The sequence below is a fragment of the Oncorhynchus masou genome, chromosome 10 (assembly GCF_036934945.1).
Source record: "Oncorhynchus masou masou isolate Uvic2021 chromosome 10, UVic_Omas_1.1, whole genome shotgun sequence".
Lineage (NCBI taxonomy): Eukaryota > Metazoa > Chordata > Actinopteri > Salmoniformes > Salmonidae > Oncorhynchus > Oncorhynchus masou.
In genome coordinates, this window is record NC_088221.1 from 22,582,700 (window position 1) to 22,596,098 (window position 13,399).

Here is a 13,399-nt window from a genome sequence, read left to right on the forward strand (position 1 = left end):
AATAAGTGATGTCGAAAAAAGAACTAGCTCTATCAGACAACCTACTCAGAGAAAGAAAGACAGAAAGATGGGGGAGAGGGAGGGAGCAGAAAGAAAGAGACGCTACCCACTGGGCACAAACGTCAATTCAACATCTATTCCATGTTGGTTCAAAGTCATTTCGTAGAAATGACATGGAAACAATGTTGATTCAACCAGTGTGTGCCGAGTGGTTAGGGAGTCAGTCAGACGGAGAGATGAAGGAGAGAAGCACAGTCTGATCACAAATACATTTAACTGGAATACACACACACACACACACACACACACACACACACACACACACACACACACACACACACACACACACACACACACACACACACACCTTCATCTAAATATTGAAATTTGAGAGGGGGCACTAATAGAATTTAGGAAATATCTGAGCGATTACTAGGTGTCATTAAACATGTTCTATTTGGGGATAAATCCTTGTTGTTAGACTTTAGGAGGTCATATACCAACTTTGCTTCAACAAACATGGAGATGCATACAAATTGCAATATCAAAGACATTTATGAAATACAATTCGGTATGCAACTTTTGATAATTACATTACACCATATTATAAATAATCATTTTGCATAGACAGGAACATGAATGCTGGCCCATCCACTTGGCAACAAAACCAAATCCCATTGTTTTGGTATTTTTGTTAAAAACAAATAATCTGACACACCTATTGCACATAAAAAGACATCAAAAAGTGAAAGGCATCTCTAAATGTTCTTAAAAGAGCCATCTCACAGTGTAGTCATACAGAAAAGCTAGCAGTAACTTGGTCTACATTTTAGGATGAGGGGTCTGACAGTCCAAAATAAAACTCAAAATCCCAACTTCACCTTTCCCCTAATGAAACCATTTGTCCTGGTAAGGCCCATGGGAGATGTAGTCCAGGTCATATGTCCGTTGTCCTTTTGTACGGTAGAGAAATCAAAGTCCTCACAGGTGCACTGTATGATGTTTCTCTTCCGTTTCCTTTTGAAGACAGTTTCTGTGTGTGTTTTGTGATTTACATATGTGGCACGTTTGGTAAAGCAGCGAGTTTGAAGGCATTGAATCCATGTGGAACTTTAAAGATCTGCACAGAGAATCCCAAGAGGAAGAGTAAAAGATATACTAAAACAGTCCCTTTGCCTGTTTGTAGGATTAACAACACCTTCCCCCCATACAAAGTGAAGCTCTTTGAGCACCAGGAAAGACGCTACTGTGTATACATCCAATCCATAATTTATGATACATGCTGAGAATTGAAGTATTAATTGAAGTACTAATCCTTAAAACGTAGAATACAGGGGGAATCGTCAATTTCTAATCACTTGTGTCCCTCTCTCCCTCCTTCCCTTAAGCCAGGTTGTTGGGTCTCACCCATAAAGAATGATAGAGGCCTCCAGTGGCCAAAAGGCCATGTTAGCATGGGAGCAGCATTGAGGGCTTCCACCATTTTAATGCGGTCAACTGGGTGACAGTCAACTTCCTGTTGGAGTCATGTCCAACCAGCTCATCAGGAGGGGTCAGCCAATTGTGAAGAATAAAATTGACTACTTAAAAATGGAGATGGCGCTGCCGGTGCGCTCACAGATCCCATAATAGGAACTATATAAGGATGCTTTCTCTATCATTCTCTATGGTCTCGCCCCTCCCTCCACTAACCCACATTGGCACTGATGCGTATCCACTGTAGAGCCTGTCTGGTGTACTGGACTGCATGAGCAATACTACTGTGGAGAGTCAACGGCCCCGACAGGGTGTTCAAGTAGTTAAAAAACTCTGGAAAGAGAGAGAGAGAGAGAGAGAGAGAAAGTGGGGGGTTAGATCACATCTAATGAAACACTGAAACCTAGTCTCAACAAACTGATCTATCTCTCTCTCACTCTCTCTCTAAAAGAAACAAAGAGGTAATTTCAGTCCAGTTATTCATTTGCTAATAAAGAGGTAGCCTCTCTTACCCTTGTTGTCTCTGGCAAGGCTATCTGCTACCTCCCAGTACTCATAGCTGTAGAGGACACTGTTGGTGATGTTGAGGTGGTTTGCTGCCATCTGGTGGATACGTTGGGGAATGCTGATGAGGGAGGAGGGGGAGCTGCCAGTGTGAGAGCCCAGGGTGAGGGCTGAGGGGCTGGGGGAGAGGGACGAGGGAGGTCCCCCTGTGCCCCTGTCAATGGAAAAAGCACAATGATACTTTGCTAAGGAGAGTCAAATCAACATAGTACTACGTTCACAAATAAAATAACCTCACACTCAACGTCAACAAAACTAAGGAGATGATTGAGGGAACACCCCCCTATCCACATCGATGGAACAGTAGTGGAGAGGGTAGTAAGTTATAAGTTCCTCGGCATACACATCACAGACAAACTGAATTGGTCCACCCACACAGACAGCATCGTGAAGAAGGCGCAGCAGCGCCTCTTCAACCTCAGGAGGCTGAAGAAATTCGGCTTGTCACCAAAAGCACTCACAAACTTCTACAGATGTACAATCGAGAGCATCCTGGCGGGCTGTATCACCGCCTTGTACGGCAACTGCTCCGCCCACAACCGTAAGGCTCTCCAGAGGGTAGTGAGGTCTGCACAACGCATCACCGGGGGCAAACTACCTGCCCTCCAGGACACCTACACCACCCGATGTTACAGGAAGGCCATAAAGATGATCAAGGACAACAACCACCCGAGCCACTGCCTGTTCACCCTGCTATCATCCAGAAGGCGAGGTCAGTACAGGTGCATCAAAGCTGGGATCGAGAGACTCAAGGCCATCAGACTGTTAAACAGCAACCACTAACATTGAGTGGCTGCTGCCAACACACTGACTCAACTCCAGCCACTTTAATAATGGGAATTGATGGGAAATTATGTAAAATATATCACTAACCACTTTAAACAATGCTACCTAATATAATGTTTACATACCCTACATTATTCATCTCATATGTATACGTATATACTGTACTCTATATAATCTACTGCATCTTTATGTAATACATGTATCACTAGCCACTTTGTTTACATACTCATCTCATATGTATATACTGTACTCAATACCATCCACTGTATCTTGCCTATGCTGCTCTGTACCATCACTCATTCATATATCTTTATGTACATATTATTTATCCCCTTACACGTGTGTGTATAAGACAGTAGTTTTGGAATTGTTAGTTAGATTACTTGTTGGTTATTACTGCATTGTCGGAACTAGAAGCACAAGCATTTCGCTGCACTCGCATTACATCTGCTAACCATGTGTATGTGACAAATAAAATTTGATTTGATTTGACAAATACATTGGAGTGATGGAGAAAGAGAGTGAGGGGGAGAGGGGATAAGAGAGACAGAGAGGGAGTCTTTCTTACTTTCCCGAGTCGCTCCAGATTGGGGGAGTAGTAGGCACTTTTGGAGAACTCTGGGATGACAGATAAAACACATTTACAATCGAACCAATCTAATCTAACATGTCTGCTTTTAATTGCATCACACTAAATCCAGCAGTTAAAATAGCTGCTGGTGAGGTCTGTACCTTAAAGTAGTCCAATAGAGCCTTGGAATACTTCAGGGCGTGATCCTTCTTTAGACGAAACATCTGCCAGTATAGGAGAGCAAGGCACCGGAAACTAGGGAACACACACACACACAGAGAGAGAGAGAGAGAAATGCCCGGTAAATAAATACATAATCCACATCCTATAGGTGATTCCTTTCTGGACCGATTAGTTGCTGGACTGATTTATATAAAAAGAAAAGCAAAGCACATTCTAACTCTTGCTTGTTTTTTTGTTTGTTTGTTTTTTCACCTTTATTTAACCAGGTAGGCAGTTGAGAACAAGTTCTCATTTACAACTGCGACCTGGCCAAGATAAAGCAAAGCAGTGCAACACAAACAACACAGTGTTACACATGGAATTAACAAACGTACAGTCAATAGCACAATAGAAAAAAACAAAAAGCATTTCCCTTTTGTACAAAAAGCATTTCCCTGTTGATGTTATGATTGTGCAAACGTGCATTATGCTGGCTCAAACCAGCAAGACCCCTTCAAAATGTCAACAATGGCACATAGTTGTTTTTTTGTCTGAATCTATTCAACGCTGACGCTTGGACGCCCTCTGACGAACCATCAAACAGGCAAAGCATCAATACAGGACGATTATCGAATCCTACTACACTGGCTCTGATGGTTGTCGGATGTGGCAAGGCTTGCAAACTATCACGGATTACAGAGGGAAACTCAGCCACGAGCTGCCCAGTGACATGAGCCCACCAGACGAGCTAAATGCCTTGTAGGCTCACTTTGAGGCAAGCAACACTGAACCATGTGTGAGAGCACCAGCTGTTCAGGACAACTGTGTTATCACGCTCTCCGTAGCCGATGTGAGTAAGATGTTTATGCAGGTTAACATTCACAAGGCCGCAGGGCCAGACAGATTAAAAGGACGCATAATCAGAACATGTGCTGACCCGCTGGAAAGTGTCTTCACTGATATTTTTAACCTCTCCCTGACCCAGTCTGTAATACCTACATGTTCAAGCAGACCACCATAGTCCCTGTTCCCAAGAACACCTAGGTAACCTGTCTAAATTACTATCTCCCCGTAGCACTCACATCTGTAGCCATGAAATTCTTTGAAAGGCTGGTAATGGCTCACATCAACACCATCATCCCAAACACCCTGGACCCACTCCAATTTGCATACCGCCCCAACAGATCCACAGATGGCGCAACCCTTATTGCTCTCCACATCACCCTTTCCCACTTGGACAAAAGGAACACTTATGTGAGAATGCTGTTATTTGACTACAGCTCAGCATTCAACACCATAGTGCCCTCAAAGCTCATCACTAAGCTAAGGTTCCTGGGACTGAACACCTCCCTCTCCTGACGGGCCTCCCCAGGTGGTGAGGGTAGGCAACAACACATTCATCACACTGACCCTCAACACGGGGCCCCTCAGGGGTACATACTTAGTCCCCTCCTATACTCCCTGTTCACCCATGACTGCTTGGCCTCGCACGACTCCAAAACCATCATTAAGTTTTCAGACGACACAACGGTGGTAGGCCTGATCACAGACAACGATGAGACAGCCTACAGGGAGCAGGTTCGAGACATGGCAGTGTGATGCCAGGACAACATCCTCTCCCTCAACGTCAGCAAGACAAAATAGCTGATTGTGGACTATAGGAAATGCAGGGCCAAGTAAGCCCCCATTCACATTGACGAAGCTGTAGTGGAGCGGGTAGAGAGCTTCAAATTCCTCTGTGTCCACATCACTAAGGATCGATAATGGTCCAAACACACCAACACAGTGGTAAAGAGGGCACGACAACGCCTCTTCCCCCTCAGGAGGCTGAAAAGATTTGGCATGGGTCCTCAGATCCTCAAAAAATTCTACAGCTGCACCGTTGAGAGCATCTTGACTGGCTGCATCACCGCCTGGTATGGCAACTGCTTGGCATCACTGGGGTTCCCTGTCATCCAGGACATCTATATCAGGTGGGGTCAGAGGAAGGCCCTAAAAGACTACAGCCATATACTGTTCGCTCTGCTACCGCACGGCAAGCAGTACCGATGCACCAAGTCTGGAACCAACAGGACCCTGAACAGCATCTAACTCCAAGCCATAAAACTGCTTAATAGTTAGTTAAATAGTTAACGAAATAACTACCCGGACTATCTGCATTGACCCTTTTTGCAATAACTTTTGGGACACATCACATACGCTGTTTATTATTTGTCACTTTATTCCTAGTTATATGTACATATGTTCCTTATTTACCTCGTACACCTGCACATCAACTCAGTATTGGTTCCCCCTGAATATTGCCAAGTTACCGTTACTCATGATGTATTTCTTCTACATTTTATTATTGTGCTTCACTTTTTTATTATTTCTCTATTTTCTTTCTCTCTACATTGTTGGGAAGGTATGTAAGCATTTCTCTGTTAGTGTACACCTGTTGTTTAAGAAGCATGTGACAAATAATATTTGATTTGACAGGGATTAAAAGCACAAACAATATTTACATCACAAGAAAGACAAGAAAGGGATTGTTGCACATGTGGGTGTTAATTTTTGTAGAGTTTGAAAAAGTTGAGATTTAATGTTTACAAAGTAGCCTAACTCAGCCACAAATGAAGCCGCTCCCAAAAATGAACAACCAACATCAACTATTTCTGTGCTTGAAAATTCTAGAGCAGGGCATTTAGGTTAGGTGACTATCCTTTTCTCAAACACAGTCTCCATCTAATGTTGAATATGCATGAGGACTTGACAAAAACAATCATGATTATGAATGAAAACCATGTTGAAAGCTGGGAGATTGTGAGGGCTTGGTAGGCCTACCATAGAAATATGCTGATTGTATAGAGAGTAGGCCTAATTTTATGCTATTCTTTTTAATTATGCCCAAATTAGTTGGTATTTCCAGAAGTTTACTCCATCAATGTAATCACAAAATGCATAAATAGACCATATATGGTTTTAAAAAATGTTGGCATGGTTGTTTCAAAGAAGAACACATTTGATATTTAACATTAAATTGAAATTGCGACCTAAACTGTCTGGATTCCATAGATTTTATGGATCTCATTAAACAAAGGTTCAGTCAATGTTTCTTGGGATTTTAAAATTCAAAACGCGTTGACTATCTTACCCCATTATGCAGCTCTTACATTGATCAGAACTTTATTTTTGACCTTTCAACAATTTGGACAATCGTTGCTAGTGACATACCACAGTACGGCCAACTGTTGGTCTTCCTGTCTAGCCCCTGGGCCAGAGTGGTTCTTCAGCTTCATGGCGTACCTGACAACCACAGAGGATCACTGTTACAGTGTGTGTGTGTCTGTCTGTGTTTGTGTGTGCGTGTGAGTGTGTGTTTGTCTCACCTGATAAGCTCTACTGTCTCTGCGTACATGGTATAGGGAGACTTGGCCTCCAGTGGTCCCTCCTCCATAGCTTTTCCACACTCCATAAAGGAGAGAGCAGCATCCACATAGTTCACTGCCTTCCCCAGCTTATCCACCTGAGACAGAGAGAGAGAGAGATACTGGGTAAGAGAGATAGGAAATGAATGAAGTTGGAAGAGCTCACTAGCCACTTAATCCTGTAAAAGGGTCCTTATCATTTTAGCCAATTTATCTTAAAAATGTTACTGATATCTTAAAGTGGCAATATGTAACTTTGTGGTCAAACCGACCAAATTCACATAGAAATGTGAGTTATAGATCTATCATTCTCATTGAAAGCAAGTCTAAGAAGCGGTATATCTGTTCTATGTGCGCTATTTCTATACTTCCTGGTCTTAAGTTTTGTTTTTGCTTCTTTCACTTTCAGTTTTATTACACCAGCTTCAAAGAGCTGAAACAACAATATTGTTGCTTATTAAAAATATCTATTTCACAGCAGATTAAATGGTACCATGATTCTCTACACTATACTATCTTATTTTGTCACATAATCTGAAATTAGGTGAATTATCAGAGTTTTAGCAACCAGAAAATGCATTTTTAACATCCCTAACTCAGTGCTAGAACAGTCCTTCCGGTCCTAACCCAGTCCTGAACCAGTCTCACCATGGCATCTGCACGGTGCTTCATCCTCTTGGCTTCATGCATGTAGTACTCAGCATGATGTGGGCTACAGAGGGATGGAAAGGGGGAGGAAGTCAATAGGAAAGAGCAGACAAATATATGATTATGTGGTAGCTACTGACTGCTTCTGACGGTCTAGGTTGGGCTGTAGAATGTGGCCATTAAGACTTACAGTGGCCTTATTTTTCAGTCAGGCACTCACGGTTCATGGTTGGTTACGGTTCCTCTCTGTCCCCCTGCCCGTTGTAAAGGAGGTCCCCATGGTTCACACTCGGGCTGAGGCTGCCCTGACACCCCAACACAACACTCAACCTCCATCTTAGGCTCTGGGTTCTGTGTTTTGATGGGGGGCTTGGTGGGGTCGAGGGTGTCAGAGAGAGGGGTACTGTCCAGATAGTCCTCCAAGAACCTGCTCACACAAACAACCCCCGGAAATACACAGTCAGTACTTCTTACAGTGTTTATGTATGTATCAGCGTGTGTATATATACTGTCGCTTTCACCTGGATTCACCTGGTCAGTCTATGTCATGGAAAGAGGAAGTGTCCTTAATCTTCTATACACTCAGTGTATATATATATGTGTGTTTGTGTTTGTGTGTATAAGTGTCAATGAGAGTGTGTATGAGAGTGAGTATACGTGTGTATGAGAGTGTGTGTGTTCCAGTCTCACCCGTTGTGTCTGGTGTCTGAGTGAGGGTCTAGACGTCTGTGCGTTGTAGACTCTGTGTGGGCAGAGGGGCCGTTGGTCTGGGAGTTGCTCCTCTTACTCTCTCTGTGGTGCTGGACTCCATTCTCTGACTGGGAGGAAACACGCATATTATGGCAGAACCACGGACACCAGGCTGTTGTAGCTGTGAAGTAACAGGGACTTCAGGTCTCAGGAAAGGATGACAATAGTATTCCATGGTAAACTAGCTACAGTGCAACTATCTTGTTTACACTGGAGGTCTATAGAGAAACAAAGGAGTGTGTGTGTTACCTTGCGTTTCCTCTTGCTGTCTCCTCTCTCTGTCTCGGGGATGCACAGGTGTCTCATGGCTTCTTTCTGCTTGGAAGAGGCAGAGGAGGAGGAGGAAGAGTGTTTGTGAGAGGCTGGGGTGCCTGTCGTAGTATCAGGCACTCTGTTGAGCAGGGAGAGGTCTATCTGCACCACCAAGTTTCTCAGGCCTCGATGGGAGGCTGCGGCCAGCTCACGACGTCCAAACGGAACCAGGGTGTAGAGTTTCTGCTTTCCCTGGATTTGGTGCCCCTGGCCTGGGTTGGATGCGGTGGTGCGCCTGGGGTAGAGCACTCTGGGCCTGTTATCTGCGGGCCTCCCCGGGCCCTGGTACCCTCTCCTGGGGATGGGACGCTGGCTTGATGTGGAGTCGGCCGGGACTTTGGTGACGTTGGGAGGCAGATCGGGCTCCGAGTCGGACTCTGAAGAGGCGGAGGAGTCCGTGGGTGGGACAATAGGAGTGGGGGAGGTGGGTGATGGTGGAGGGGAAGGGTCCTGCTGAAACTGTCTCTCTTCCTCCTGCTCACTCTTCCTCCTCCTCTTTTTCTTGGTCCCGTGGCGTTTTGGGTCGATGGGATGGTGGCGGCGCTCACTGTTGGTGTGAGGTCTCTGCTTGGGCTGGACCGCCTGCCATTCACCACTCTGCTGCTGCTGCTCCTTCCACCTCCTCTTGCACTTCTCCTTCTCTCTCTCCTCCCTTCTCCTCTTTCTCTCCTCTACGTCCTCTTCCTCCTCTGAGCTCTGGACCCAGGGGCGTCTAAGCAACTGCTCCTCCGCCAGTCTTCTCTCTCCCTGTCTCTCCCCCTTTCTTTCCTTCTGTTTCTTCCCCTGCCTCTCTCCTTGTTTTTCTGTTTGTCTCTCTACCTCATGTTCCCCCTTTCCCTCTGTCTGCCTGTCTACCTTCCTCTTTGGTGCATGGGTCTCTCTCCGGTTGTACACCTCCTGTTCTCTCTCCCTGGATTGGGGCTTCTTCTGTGGAAGCTTTGAGTGGGGAGCAGGAGCCCAGGACTTGACTTTGGGTCTCGGGCTGGGGCTGAATTTAGCGCGAGGCTCAGAACTAGCTTTGGAGTTAGGCAGAGAATGTGGCTTTGGGCTGGATTTGGAACAGTGACCAACTCTGCTGCTGGTCTCTCTGCTAGGGTCTGTGGTGGGTAAGGTCTTGGCCCTGGGTGTGGGGCTGAGACTGGTACTGAGTCTGGTTGTCAAACTAGGCCCATTACTGGGTCTGGGGTTGGAGTTGGAATTATGGCTGTGTCTGCTACTCTCCTTAGGCCTTTGTCCAGAGGTTGATAGGTGTTGGCTTTTGGGGTCTAGAGTGCGTGCGTGTTTCAAGCTAGGCTGAGAATGAAGCTTGGGACTCGAGTTGGGACTAGGCCTGGGTCTGTGTTTGTGCCTGTGGCTCAGCTCAGTGGTCAGTGCAGGGGCTGCCTTGGCTGTGGTCTTGGGAGTGGGAACAGCCTGGGTCTGTGTGGATTTAGGCCTGGAGCTGTGCTGAGGCAGAGGCTGAGGATATAGACTGTGTCTTGGATTGCTCTTGGGCTCAGTGCTGGGTACAGGGGCAGTCCAGGGCCTGATTTTGGGTCTATGGCTCGGGCTGGTTGTTAGGCTAGGCCACGTGGTAGGCCTGTGGCTTTCCTGATGAGGACTCCGAACCTGAGGATATCGGCGGGGGCTAAAATGAGTAAGGCTAGGACTAGGACTCCTATGGGGGTGCTGGGGAATGGAACTAAGGCTGCAGGTGGCTCTGGGGCTTGGGTAGGGGCTTGGACAGACACTGAGGACCGGGCTAGGGATGGGGCTGTGTCTTGGGGTGGGGCTAGGACAAGGACTGGAACAGGGGCTGGGGCAGGGGCTGTAGCCAGGGCTAGGCCGAGGGCTATGCCTGGGGCTGTAGTTAAAGCGCGGGCTGGGAACAGGGCTCTGGCTAGGGCTGTAGTCCTCTCTGATCCCCCAGGGTCTGGATGGAGATGGAGCTCTGTGGGGGTCTGGGGAGAGCGACTGGTGCTCTGTAGCTCTCTGGGCGTGGTCGTGATTGCTGGGATCCTGGTCGCAGGAAGAAGATTTTTGGGGGACTTTTTTCAGCCACTTATCCAGCTGCCACTGAGTGGTGGAGGGGTGATATATCTGAGAAAACAGAAAGAGGGAGATGAGAGGATGGAGACGGATGACAGATTTAAGGAGAGAGGGATGAGGGGAGAAACAGTCAGGTAGGCTCAACAAAGGAGAGGGATCATGTGATACAGGTTGACTTTTATACATCCACATTGGTTTTGAACAGTAACTTGCACTATAATTAACTGGCAGAAAGTGCTTGGACTATATTCAATCAAAACAGATAGCCTGATCTTGGGGTTAAGCCAAAAACAACAATCATCCTGATCAGCGAGAAAAATACCAGGTATTTAACCAGGTAGGCCAGTTGAGAACAAGTTCTCATTTACAACTGCAACCTAGTCAAGATAAAGCAAAGCAGTTCAACACATACAACAACACGGAGTTACACATGGAATAAACAAACATACAATCAATAATACAGTAGAAAAAGTCTATATACAGTGTGTGCAAATGAGGTGAGATAAGGGAGGTAAGGCAATAAATAGGCCATAGTGGCAAAGTACTTACAATATAGCATTTAAACACTGGAATGGTAGATGTGTAGAAGATGAATGTGCAGGTAGAGATACTGGGGTGCCAAGGAGCAAGATAAATAAATAAATACAGTATGGGGATGAGGTAGTTGGATGGGCTATTTACAGATGGACTATGTACAGGTGCAGTGATCTGTGAGCTGCTCTGACAGCTGGGCCTTAAAGCTAGTGAGGGAGATATGAGTCTCCAGCTTCAGTGATTTTTGCAGTTTGTTCCAGTCATTGGCAGCAGAAAACTGGAAGGAAAGGCGGCCAAAGGAAGAATTGGCTTTGAGGGTGACCAGTGAGATATAACTGCTGGAGCGCGTGCTACGGGTGGGTGCTGCTATGGTGACCAATGAGCTGAGATAAGGCGGGGCTTTACCTAGCAGAGAATTATAGATGACCTGGAGCCAGTGGGTTTGGCGTCGAGTATGAAGCGAGGGCCAGCCAACTAAACCGTACAGGTCGCAGTGGTGGGTAATATATGGCTTTGGTGACAAAACGGATGGCACTGTGATAGACTGGATTCAATTTGTTGAGTAGAGTGTTGGAGGCTATTTTGTAAATGACATCACCGAAGTCGAGGATCGGTAGGATGGTCAGTTTTACGAGGGTATGTTTGGCAGTATGAATGAAGGATGCTTTGTGAAATAGGAAGCCGATTCTAGATTCAATTTTGGATTGGAGAGTTAATGTGAGTCTGGTAGGAGAGTTTACAGTCTAACCAGACATCTAGGTATTTGTAGTTGTCCACATATTCTAAGTCAGAACCGTCCAGAGTAGTGATGCTGGACGGGCGGGTAGGTGTGGGCAGTGATTGGTTGAAGAGCATGCATTTAGTTTTACTTGCATTTAAGATCAGTTGGAGGCCACGGAAGGAGATATATATATATATTCAGATAAGATTTTTCCCACAAAAATATTGATGTGTTGAATGAAGACCAATGCAATATAAAATAGTCCTTGAAAATACAAATGTTTATAAAGTGTGTAGGGAGGAACAGGATGAAAGAAAGATGAGGAGGGTAGGTCTTATGGTCACACTGTTCTGTGAAGAGAGAAAGACTAGGGGGTGATAGAGTGACAACATGAGAGAGAGAGAGACTAAGGGGGAGGGAGCGATAGAGTGATGGAATGAGAGACTAAGGGGGAGGGAGGGGTAGAGTGATGGAATGAGAGACAGAGAGAGAGACTAAGGGGGAAGGATAGAGTGATGGAATGAGAGACTAAGGGGGAGGGAGGGGTAGAGTGATGGAATGAGAGACAGAGAGAGAGACTAAGGGGGAGGGAGGGATAGAGTGATGGAATGAGAGACAGAGAGAGAGACTTAGGGGGAGGGAGGGGTAGAGTGATAGAATGAGAGAGAGAGAGACTAAGGGGAAAAGAGCAAGTGACAGTGACATGACAGTACATCACTGGGGCCAAGCTTCCTGCCATCCAGGACCTCTATACCAGGCGGTGCCTCCCTGCTACCACACGGCAAGCGGTACAGGAGCGCCAAGTCTAGGTCCAAGAGAATTCTAAACAGCTTCTAAACGGCTTCTACCCCCAAGCCATAAGACTCCTGAACATCTAGTCAAATGGCTACCCAGACTATTTGCATTGCCCCCACCCCCCACCTCCCTCCCCTCTCCACACCACTGCCACTCTCTGTTGTCATCTATGCATAGACACTTTAATTAACTCTACCTACATGTACATACAACCTCAATTAACCGGTGCCACTGCACATTGACTCTGTACCGGCACCCCCCTGTATATATTGTTATTTTGACTCTGTACCGGCACCCCCCTGTATATATTGTTATTTTGACTCTGTACCGGCACCCCCCTGTATATATTGTTATTTTGACTCTGTACCGGCACCCCCCTGTATATATTGTTATTTTGACTCTGTACCGGCACCCCCCTGTATATATTGTTATTTTGACTCTGTACCGGCACCCCCCTGTATATATTGTTATTTTGACTCTGTACCGGCACCCCCCTGTATATATTGTTATTTTGACTCTGTACCGGCACCCCCCTGTATATATTGTTATTTTGACTCTGTACTGTATATATTGTTATTTTGACTCTGTACTGGCACCCCCCTGTATATATTGTTATTTTGACTCTGTACCGGCACCCCCCTGTAT

At 45.9% G+C, this 13,399-nt stretch overlaps 1 protein-coding gene across 7 annotated transcripts in view; it reads right to left on the reverse strand.

Annotated features, from left to right (window-relative positions):
- Positions 1–536: 536 nt before the first annotated feature.
- Positions 537–13,399, reverse strand: part of aff3 (AF4/FMR2 family, member 3) — a 29,991-nt gene continuing 17,128 nt past the window's right edge. For all 7 annotated transcript variants that reach the window (XM_064976286.1, XM_064976292.1, XM_064976288.1 and 4 more), the window contains 10 exons: positions 8,614–10,755; positions 8,305–8,432; positions 7,835–8,041; positions 7,615–7,678; positions 6,928–7,064; positions 6,773–6,844; positions 3,559–3,652; positions 3,395–3,444; positions 1,989–2,194; positions 537–1,809 (listed from right to left, as the gene is read on the reverse strand). In XM_064976286.1, coding sequence (XP_064832358.1) covers positions 1,688–1,809; positions 1,989–2,194; positions 3,395–3,444; positions 3,559–3,652; positions 6,773–6,844; positions 6,928–7,064; positions 7,615–7,678; positions 7,835–8,041; positions 8,305–8,432; positions 8,614–10,755 — 3,222 coding nt within the window. In that variant the 3' untranslated portion in view covers positions 537–1,687. The remainder of the gene's footprint in view (positions 1,810–1,988; positions 2,195–3,394; positions 3,445–3,558; positions 3,653–6,772; positions 6,845–6,927; positions 7,065–7,614; positions 7,679–7,834; positions 8,042–8,304; positions 8,433–8,613; positions 10,756–13,399) is intronic.